Source organism: Pangasianodon hypophthalmus, chromosome 27 (assembly GCF_027358585.1).
Source record: "Pangasianodon hypophthalmus isolate fPanHyp1 chromosome 27, fPanHyp1.pri, whole genome shotgun sequence".
NCBI lineage: Eukaryota > Metazoa > Chordata > Actinopteri > Siluriformes > Pangasiidae > Pangasianodon > Pangasianodon hypophthalmus.
Window position 1 is genome coordinate 17831591 of NC_069736.1, and position 11065 is coordinate 17842655.

An 11065-nucleotide genomic window follows, 5' to 3' on the forward strand; every position below is an offset into this window, starting at 1 on the left:
AGCTCCAGTACACTTCTGGACTGCAGGCTGGGCTTCGAATCGGAGATCCTAATACGTTGTCTTTTCTGAATAAATCACAAAAACCTTACACATTAAATGGTGCTTTCACCTTCAGAGCAAACAGTCATAATTTTCAATAAATCAATAGTAACTTTTTATTTTTGATTTATTTGGTTTTCTCTTAGTGCCCTGACAACAACATGTGAATTCACACTCATTGGGCTGAAAAATAAATATGCCCCCCCCAAACCCCCCCCCACACAGCATAACAGAGCAAACTACTTAACTAGTTTTTAATTTGTCACCCTGTACGATTCATAGTGTATATTTAGCTTACAAAATGTTTACATTTTTATTAATACATAGTTTAAAAATGAGCAGAATAATGAATATCAAACTCAGTAAATGAAAGTTATAAAATATTGGTCAGTGAAATGATTCAGACCTACAATCTGTCCTGCCAAAACAGCTTTAATCATAAACTCAGTTAGTGGAAATCTAACTGTACTACAGTTAGGTCAACATTGATGACATTGCTGAAAACAAGAGAGAGAGAGAGAGAGAGAGAGAGAGAGAGGGAGGGAGGAAAGAATGCAATTGAGTTGGCAACAGTAGTTTAATCATGTTAGGTAACTAACAGAGGTAGGATTAGTATTCATTTTCTGGCTTGGAATTATAATAATCATTAACAACAGTAGCTGTTATGTGGAGTTGCAGGGTGGTGCACCGGTTAGTGTTGCTATCTCACAGCTCCAGGGCTTAATACCGAGCTTGCATTATTGTCTCTGTGGAGTTATACGTTTTCTCAAGTGTCTGTGTGAGCTTTGTACAGGTTCTCTGGTTTGTCAAATACATGCTAGTAGGTGGATTATCTACACTAAAACGCCCCTACTTGTAAATATGTGAATGCATGGTGCCCTGCGATGGACTTTTGTCCCATCCAGGGTGTATTCTCTTCCTCGTGTCCAGTTTTCCTGGGATAGACTTTGGATTCACATGACACTGACCAGGATAAATCACTTATTGAAGATATAATGTTGAGAGTCTTCCTGAGGTTTTCGATTGTAAGGGATTCTGATCGCATGCTCCAACAGCCTAAACATGTCACATAAAAACAATAAGGTCTTTGGCAATATTGTTCTTTGGATAATCTATATGGATGTTAATGACACCATTTCTTTTTGTGAAACAGTCTGCGTCAGTGGACGTCAACAAAATTTGCTGAGTGTTTCAGATCAGTAAATAGTAATGTACATTGTTTCCACGAGAACAATCTTATTCATATCCACTGTGGTTCCTGTACTGAAATTCAAAGACAAGAAGTTAGATTTCCTTTAATAATTTTCTTTATTGAGTAACCTGTTTTGTGTAATAAAGTTTCACTTACAAAAATAAAATCATGACCCAAAAACCCAGGAAAACACACAAAAGCAAACATTCCCTGATTGTTATTGTTTTAGGAAATTTTGGTTCCATGAGTGTTCATAGATGTTTTCTTCAACTAATGTTCTGTTTTAGGAATGTTAACATTTCTATAATGCTAATTTGTGTCTAACTGTAAATTCTGTGACATGGCCGGGAGGTGGGAGACTGCTTGGTGACAAAGATCTTGAGTTGGTAGAGGAGCCTGGTGTGGTCTATGGTTGAAACCTGAGAGATGGTGGTGATAGAGATCTTAGCTCATTTATGTTTTCTGAGAAACCCATTGCATTTAAAATGGAGGTAAAGGTATGTGAAAAACACATAACATGAACTGAGGTACAGTGTGCATTAAGGGTTGGGTCGAATCTCAGCATAGTTTTTGACCACCTGTGAGAAACGCACCACTTTCATGAAGCTGGGTTTCTCTTTTTTGTCATCCCACAGGTATTCGGGTGAGAGCACCTTGGTGGGTTTGTTGTACAGGAAGTACTTGTTCAGGTGAGACTCTTCCTGCCATACCGCTTCGATTTGATTTGCTCGGTCCACTTCCAGCTGCATGCGGCACGTCTTCGCCAGCTTGAACACTTTGTCGAGGCGTCCTCCGATCACGGCCCCTCCGTAGTAGTAGTCTCCTTCTTCTATAGGTATGAAGGCCTGAGATTCAGGACGCCTCTCGTACGTGAACTGTTCCCGAGATGTTCCAAAAAACCAGGCATGCAGCGCACCAACAAGATCGCCCAGAGACTCCGCCCCCCAGTGAGCATAGAATTTGGAGTCGACGTCGAGGCTGAATATGTAGTCTGCCTTGTTCCTGAGCTTCTCTTCAATGAGCTTCTCAATCAACTCCATCCTGCGTAGCGAGTTTTCCTGCCAGCGGTTTGAGCTTGCTGTTTTTATCACGGTCAACTGACGCCCCTCCCCCAGTGTTACCACGGGAACTTCGTCCGGGCGATCTGTAAACAGGTAATAATGCACTCGGTAGCCCACCATGAAGTGCTGCTCCGCCGAGTCTAGGAAGTCCTTCAGGAAACGCACATACCTGCAGGAAAATATTCCGCTCGTTAATGCTTACATTCATGGTCTGATGGGTGCTGGTGCTGGTAGGTTTGGCCAAAATTTGTGGTCAATATTTCAAATACTAACAGAATGTTAATGCTTAAAAACACTAAATTTCATGGACTTTGTTTCTTGGCCCATTTTGCCCCAGTGTGTATTAATGCTAATACAGCTATCAGATTTTTGTCCATCTGAAAGCAAGTGAAAATGAGATGAAAATTAATTTGGTTAAATTTTTATCAGGATTCAATCCAACCCAGAGCCTTCATCATATGACAGTTACCAACTAGGGAAGGTAAAGGATAACACATGCTTTCTCCGAGACACATGAAGCCAGCAACCACATCTTTTAGAACTGTGGCTCATGGTGCGTCACAGGGCAGCGTAACACAATCGGAGGAAGGAAGGTGCTATCTGCCATCTTCTGCATACACACAGCCATGACTGAATACTGTTGCTATGATTGACAGGGTAGAGACATGATGCCCCTCCCACCCAGAGAGCATGGCCAATTTTGCTCCCTTGGGACCAGGCCATGGATAGCTGTGGCTTTGTTGTGCCACTTGGGAGCCCCTAGGTGACAGATCATTAGTGTCACTGTTAGATCCATGATGTCAACCATGTTTTAAATTATTATTAACATATTGTCACACACCATTATCTACAATGCTTTGTGCATCTCAGTTGTCAAGACCTACTTCCCCAGAGCTAAGAAGGTGGTTGCCATGGTGATGTTCTGGTGTTTGTAGACAATAATGCCAAGCTTTAACATTAACATATTGTAAACATATTATTAACATACGCAACTTTACATTTCTCCAAAATGGGTCTTGCTAGAGATTGACACTAAGTTACCCACAATACTTTGTACATGACAAGTGTCATGACGTACTTCCCCAGAGCGAAGACGGTGATAGCCACAGTGATGTTCTGTTGTTTGTAGATGCCGTCAATCACCGTCAAATCAAATGTACCCTCCCACACAATTGGAGCTAACCATTGCGTCGTCGTGGCAACATCTGGCCGACTGACAAAATACACACACACACTTTAGCTTTCATTTACTTTACAGTATATTTTAGGTACAGACTGGTGACAAATTAAAGGAAAAAAACCTGGTATCTACGTTCTGTTATGTGCACACATTTACTCACCTACTGCTCACACTGGGCTGAGTGTATGCAATCCTAGTAGTAAAATAAACATTATTATTATTGTTATTGTTATTATTATTATTTACACCACAGCACTGTTGAATTGTCAAATCAGATTTGTTGATGTTTATATTAATGTGCTCATTCTAATATGGTATATTTCTATAGTAACAGCTCATTTGCAGGGATGTGTATGGCGGGCAAGCCAAGTAAACTGATTCAAAAATATGTGTAATCGTTGATATGGTGAAGTTTTCTGTACGGAGATGTTTATTTAACATTTATGGAAGGAGTCTCCAGTGTCAGCGCTTTGAAACAGTCAGAGGTAAAACTATAACTTTAAGTTTTCTGACGGAGAAGTTTATACTTTGGACGGAGAAGTTTATACGTTGTGGTTTCTCCATACCATGACAAGTGGCACTTTTTGTTTTATTAACTTCAACAGAGAGAAAAAAAGAGAGGCTGGTGAGGGAACGACTGTTTATAGCTGCTACAACATAAGTGACAACAGGAACTAACTTGTTTCGCAGATGTTACACAACATTAAATGTAACTATAAACAGATAAAAATGATTACGTGACATTGTTTAATAAAAGAAAACTTTAATCGTTAGCAAACTGCTGTGGTATAAGAGGAATAAAACACATAATTTATTGTAAAATAATCTAGTTCAGGATGGTTTTATTCCTTACTTAACTAAATTAATGCACTGTTCACAATCAATTCAATTCAGTTTTGTTTTTATAGCACAGAATGGTTGGAATGATAAGCATAGGACAGTTCTTAGGAAGTGAAAGTCTCTATCGTATGCAAGTGAGATTGTCTACAGCATCAAGCTTAATGATAAGGGCCCATAGCTCTGAGTCAAAGGAGGAGGAAGAGTAGAGGTGGAGATAGATCAGGCAATTCCAGAGGAACCAAACATCATCAACGACAACATCACAGCAACCAGAAGAGGAGAAGCACTCAACAGAGAGAGGTGTGTGTGTGTGTGTGTGCACGCTCACCCTGCAGGAAAGATTAAGTCCATATTAACATGCTGTTTTGTTTCCCTGAAAGACGATCAGACACAGACTTATTGCATGTGTATATATTTATACATATACATATATCAGTCACAATAGACACAGACAGACAGACAGAGGAATGGGTGTGAAGTTGCATGGGGGGAATTCAAAGCTGAAATGTTCACACTGGGCATTTTTCACCAGCAAACATTTTACATGTAATTCTATGGCACTTTTAAAAAGCTTTTTACTACATTTACTTATGTCAATGTACTTAAGTGTCTGTACTTTACTTGAGATTTTCTTTCACCTAAAACCTTTGCGCTGTATTCAGGACTTAATACAGGACTTAACAACTTAATTCCAAAAATTACATCATTATTGCTGTAGGAAAGTTATGCATATTCAGAGTCATGTTACGCACATGCTTTATTTGATTTTCTGCATGTCGTTCACACCTCCAGCCTGACTTTACCTAGCCGTTTTGTTCTGTGTATTCGCTACGATTTTTGACTTCTTGTCAGTTTCTTGATTCTCGTGTTTGTTCTGAATAGTTATGTCTGTTTGCTGATCGCCTGACCCTGAGCCTGTTTTTCACTACGTTTGCTCTTCATTTTTGGATTTTCCTGCGTCTCAATAAACGCTTTATATTGCAATTCCATCCATCTTCACTCACGTTATGTGACAACAATGCAACGTAAAATTTCATGGAGCAGCTTAGGTGCTCATTCAGTCCAATATCATCTCATCTTTACAAGGAAGATGTGCATCAACACTTTTCAAGACCCATCTCTTCTACAAGCATTTAAGTGAGCAATAAATCTAAAAAAAAACAACAACAACTGTTTTCATACCTGCTCCTAACCCTAGCTCCTTGTCATGATTTTAGCTTAATGGTATTCTTTGACCCTGACTTGTGTGTACCTACTATGCAAACAACTGCAAATTAGTGGGGCCAGTTGTTGGCACACTCTTTTTCTTGTCTTCAAGAGAAAAACAGGTGCCACACAGTTTAGATATGAATTGACTTTTATAAATCAGAGTCCTCCATGTTTTTCAAACTTTCAGGAATCTTAGAATTATGAGATTGATTTTTATTTTTTTTGAGAAGGACACAGGCTCAACATCTCAGGAGCCAAAAATGTTTGCCGCTTAGCTGACTAAGATGGAGGAGATGGAGAAGAAACTGACTGTTACGTTTAATCATTTCATATATATCCTGGACAAAACATGATGCTTGTGGGGAAAAAACATCTCAGAGACTGGAGGCATTCTGTTTATTTAGCGCATTAACGACCTGTAGCAAAGTGTGCATTTAAACAAACCAAGTAGGTTAAATCACTGTAACAACACCCTGTTGTCACAAAGTAGCCTGCAGACAGAATATTTTATTGTTCATGTGAATTTGAGCTGTTTTGAGTAGATCAAAACTTGTTACCAATTCTTGTGTGAAAAAGCTGTAACAAACCGGTTAAATGGTCACAAAAACATGACAACCACAAGGAGCTGCTGTTACATCCAGCCACCTCAAACACTACAAGAAAAATAATACTCTCAAGTGGCTGCACTGTCTAGACGTATAACTGTAAAGGTATATGTGTTATATGTGTTTTGTACTCACAAATTCACTCTGCACTCCAACACATCACTGAAAACACAGAACATCACTACTGGTTCATCACACAGTTATTAGACATTCATTCATACACCTTCAGTAATTGTCTTATCCTGGATACAGGGCATAATGCATATACATTCATATACTCATTCGCACCTAGGGGCAATTTAGCAAAGCCAAACCACCTACCAGCACAGGGAGAGGATATGAGTTTAAAGTAGAATAAAGTAATGTATGCCAAATTTACTGGCACGTTTCCCAAGCAGAAGCAGGAAAACATTTTTAGAGTATAATTAAGAAATACTGACTTGGAAACAGCTGATTTCCTAGAACAATGTAACACACACACAAACACACACACACACACACACACACGTGCATGGGTGGGTGTGAATGTGCATTTCTTACCTGAACCAAGTGGATGTGTAGCTGAAGTAAATGAACCTGATGAAGAAAACAAATTATTCATGATTCCCAACACTTTGATAAAAGCCCCAGTTCTGGCTGAAGAAAAGCAGCCACATTTTGCCACATGGTTTGGGGTGATTTGGTTGAGCTTGGATTTTTTTTTTTTTGTGAGAAAGGATGTTTTTGTGAGAATGTGAAGAATATGAGAGATTGTTGTCACATGCAGAGAGTAATCAGTTCTTCTCAGACATTCCTTCAGCTCCTTTAATGTTGCCATAGGTCTCTAGGCAGCCTCCCTGGTAAGTTTTTGTCTTGTCTTTTTATAAATTTTGGAGGGACATCCTGTTCTTGGTGAAGTCATTGTGGTGCTCCATTTTCTCCACTTGTTGATGATGGCCTTCACGGTGTTCCATGGTGCATCTAATGTTTTGGAAATTCTTTTTTTTACCCCTCTCCTGATCAATATCTTTCTACAGTGAGATCCTGTTCAGGCTTTGTAAGCTCTTTGTGGACCAAGGCTTCAGTAGTCTGATGAAACCAAGAAGACCAAGAAACCAAGAAAATCTTACTGGTTCATTCTGAACACAGCCACATCTTCAATTATAAAAGGGTGTACAAACTTATGCAACCAGGTTATTGTAACTTTTTATTTTTCCCTAAAATGTTTCTGAGTATTAACTTACTATTGGCTAAACAACCGTAGTATGGAGCTCACTGAGGATAGCTCTAACTGCTAACAGAAAAGCGTTTTTCCTACTGTCCAGAGATCACGAGTAGGAATCCTGAACGATGCCACATTCATCCGTGGCTGGGAGTCTAAGAGAGAAAAATTGGCTCTGCTTTCTGGGTAGCACAGATGTTATTCATAACAGGCCTCAAAAAACAGACATTTATTCATTCAAATAAGAGAATGCTTAGCTTTTTTTTAATTCTTTACAAATTAATGTGAGTATGAATCAAATCAGTTGTTATCAGCTGCACAAATGGTGCCTTGTGTATTTCCCTGAAAAATATGGGACACTAGAGGCTGATATTTACAACCACTAACAAATCAGAAGAAAATAAAAATATTGTTGCAAATAACACAATTCCATTAAATCTGAGCACCCTGATACACTAAAATCCAAATATAGAGATCTGTTAAATTCTCTGGGAAGGTATGGGCATGTTGCTTTAGAAAGATGTCTTTCATAAGGGACGTCACATGCACAGAAGAGGGAGTGATAATATTATACACAAACAGATCTCAACAGACTCCTGGTTGAAAGTTGAAACAAAAACCTTTGTCATTCCAAAGAAGCTTATCCCTACCTACTCTTCTCTCCTTTACGGCATTTGGCAGACGCCCTTATCCAGAGCAACTTATATTTATCTCATTTTATACAACTGAGCAGTTGAGGGTTAAGGGCCTTGCTCCAGGGCCCAGCAGTGGTAGCTTGGTGGTGCTGGGGATTGAACGCATGACCTTTGGATCATTAATCCAACATCTTAACCACTGAGCTACCACTGCCCTCTGTATACTCCAACAGCTACACTTCTAAAGACCTGTCTGCCAAGCAACTCAACCATGACTATTTCTACATTAACCTGTGACAGTATTTGCACCTTCTGTTCCTACTTTGGAACTGCCTGGTGTTTAATGTGTAATTCGTATAGTTTGTTTTACTTGAACAGTTGTTGGAATTGTTGCAGTGTTTGCTTTGTTTGTATTTGCACTGTCTTGTGATACCTGAACTGTTATATGTGTCTGTTGTCCATCTATGTACACACCAATTCTGCTAAAGTCCTAGTAAATGGAAGTGTACCTGGCTAATAAAATGATTCTGATTCCGATTCTGATTAAACACCATGAGACACGTTGAAAAACCTTTTGACATGTTCTTTAAATGCTGTAAATCTGCTCTTTATTGCAAATGTCTACTCTGCCAATCACGAGGCAGCAGCTCAATGTCTCAAAGTCAAGAGCTTCAGTTAATCCTCACATCAAACATCGGAATGGGACAAAAAGGCGATCTCAGTGACTTCGACTGTGACATGGTTGTGGGTGGTTTGAGTATTTTAGAAACTGGCCACTTGACCTCCTCTGACCTCTCTGATCAGCAAGCCAGTTCCTCCTACATCGCTCACAGGATGTTTTTTTTTTCACACCATTCTGTTTAATCTCTAGAGACTGTTGTGTGTGAACATCCCAGGAGATCAGCAGTTTCTGAAATACTCAAACCACCCTATCTGACACCAACAACCATTCCACGGTCAAAGTCACTGAGATCACATTTTTCTCCATTCTGATGTCTGACATGAACATTAACTGAAGCTCTTGACTCGTGCCCACATGTTTTTATTTTATTGAGCTGCTGTCTCATGATTGGATGGTAAGAGTTTGCAAGAATGATAAGGTGTGCAAGGGTTACTAAATTTTTGTCCCAGTCTAGCTCTGATGGTATTGTCATTAATACAGCCTAAGTAGATAATGTTAGCTATGTGTTTGCAGATCAGAATGACCAGTGCTTCAAGTTGCTTTAAAAATATCAGTTACTTTTCTGCACTTTGCAGCAACCTCTTGGAGCGCTTTTCTTTTTCGTGCCCTTTCCCCGCACTGCTCCACTTGACCACTTCTTCTCTCTTCTTCTTTTTTTTGTCACATCGCTTTTATTTACAGAAGCCTCACTAACAAGACTCATTTTTCATGTTTGTTTTTCTCACTTGCCACCCAATTTGCAACCTGATTGGTCAACAATGAAATGTGTACAGCATGGCCTCGTTAAAGCAGCTTACTAGCTTTAGAGGAAACAAGTATCAGGAAAGCACCCAGAAGAAAAGTTTCTCTTGTCTGTTATCTGGTTTGGTTCATTTAGGTAGCACAAGTGCCCCACCTACACAATGTGCAAACAGTATTATTCTGGCTATCGTTCACTGTTTTTTTGAGTGACGTTTTTTCTTCAGGTGTTGACTGAAGAGCTCCACAGGAAATTCAGAGATGTTACAGGATTAAATTTAACATGGGCAGTAACTAAGCAGACCTGAGTATTTAGCATACTCTAATACTTTTTAATACCTATATTATTTCATCTACAACTAAAATAATAGTTAGGCTATAGAATACTAAATTCTAGCACATACAAATATACTAGGTACATTTCTCCATGTACTGAAACTAGCATATCAAAAACACACTAGAGTACTTCTCTTCAAATATACAATATGAGAAGTAAACTGCACTTTTATTTATGCAGATCTGAGAACAGTGTGACTCTATGTTTGGTTTTCTACTGATACTAAATAATGTGTGAGATTCCTGGGATTTTTTATTACTGGACTTTGACTGTGGAATGGTTGTTGGTGTCAGATAGGGTGGGGTTTTTTTTCGTTAAAACAAGCTGAAAGACAGGAGACTTCTCATTTTTGATTATCTTCTGGTCTCAATGCTGTCCAGGACAAACTATACAGATAATATAGAGATTACTTGTGAGATTTTTTCCCTATGTGCAGCCTTATGTGATACATCTAACCATCACGTTAGAGAGCATGCTCATGAGCTCCACACTTGAACAAAGCAATTACACCAAACATTCATAGTACACGTCACCTTTCCAATTTTATAGTGACTGTATTGATTTCAATGTGTGTTCATGTCCCTTTAATAACAATCCTCAAAACCTCACCTGCTTAGAGGTATGAAAAAGAGGTTGCATTATAAACATGTCTCTTTATTTTATTTATTTACGAAGCAGGACACACTGTTGTAGCTGCTGCAAAAATAGTGTTTATTTTTTGTGACCTTCTCTGGAATCTATCAAATCTATTAAACAGTAACTGACTAAAGTTGAAATCCCAGCACTCAGTGGAATAATAAAAGTCAAAATAATAATAATAATAATAATAATAGCAATAATGACATACCCGAGGAGTGAACCGGTGATAATAAGGGAAAACAGACAGAAATTCTGTCCAACCCGCATTGTGATGTTCTCCCGTCCTCCAATTGCTAAAAACAGATAGAGACTTTGGTTCTGTCTCTGTGTGTGTGTGTGTGTGTGTGTGTGTGTGTGTGTGTGTGTGTGTGTGTGTGTGTGTGTGTGTGTGTGGGTGTGTGTGACAAGGGAGTGGCCATTTGGATGAAGCAGGTTGGCAGATTTTACCCTTAAAGAACTGACACACTGCTCTGACCTGAAACTACTCATGCCCTAACTTACTTAACGACACCTATCTTATTACATATTTTACCATAGCGCTTTTTAAATTCTGGATTGTGATTGCTCAGAAGGTATTGATTAATCTTCTATAACAGCAGCTCTGACGATAGTGCAGCTGCAAATCACAGGTTTGTATTAATTCTGTGGTAACAGTTTATTCACAGGGACTTTACGAAGATGCTCCACATTAATGGATTAGAAAAACA

At 39.0% G+C, this 11065-nt stretch overlaps 1 protein-coding gene across 1 annotated transcript; it reads right to left on the reverse strand.

Moving 5' to 3' along the window:
* Positions 1 to 1328: 1328 nt before the first annotated feature.
* LOC113531017 (globoside alpha-1,3-N-acetylgalactosaminyltransferase 1) lies at positions 1329 to 10715 on the reverse strand. The gene is made up of 7 exons (XM_053230199.1): positions 10567 to 10715; positions 6667 to 6702; positions 6262 to 6288; positions 4641 to 4685; positions 3633 to 3665; positions 3371 to 3505; positions 1329 to 2461 (listed from the first exon to the last, which is right to left on the reverse strand). Exons 1-7 carry the CDS (start codon positions 10623 to 10625, stop codon positions 1771 to 1773), a joined length of 1026 nt encoding a protein of 341 aa, XP_053086174.1. The 5' UTR covers positions 10626 to 10715; the 3' UTR covers positions 1329 to 1770.
* Between the last annotated feature and the right edge of the window lie 350 nt (positions 10716 to 11065).

What these genes read in the sequence shown, in the direction of transcription:
- LOC113531017 (XM_053230199.1), bottom strand. Translation starts at nt 10,625, where the DNA reads ATGCGGGTTGGACAGAATTTCTGTCTGTTTTCCCTTATTATCACCGGT. An exon ending in TACACATCCACTTGGTTCAG is followed by an intron (nt 6,289 to 6,666) that starts GTAAGAAATGCA and finishes CTGTGTTTTCAG; the next exon opens with TGATGTGTTGGAGTGCAGAG. An exon ending in ACCGTCTTCGCTCTGGGGAA is followed by an intron (nt 2,462 to 3,370) that starts GTACGTCATGAC and finishes ATTTTCCTGCAG; the next exon opens with GTATGTGCGTTTCCTGAAGG.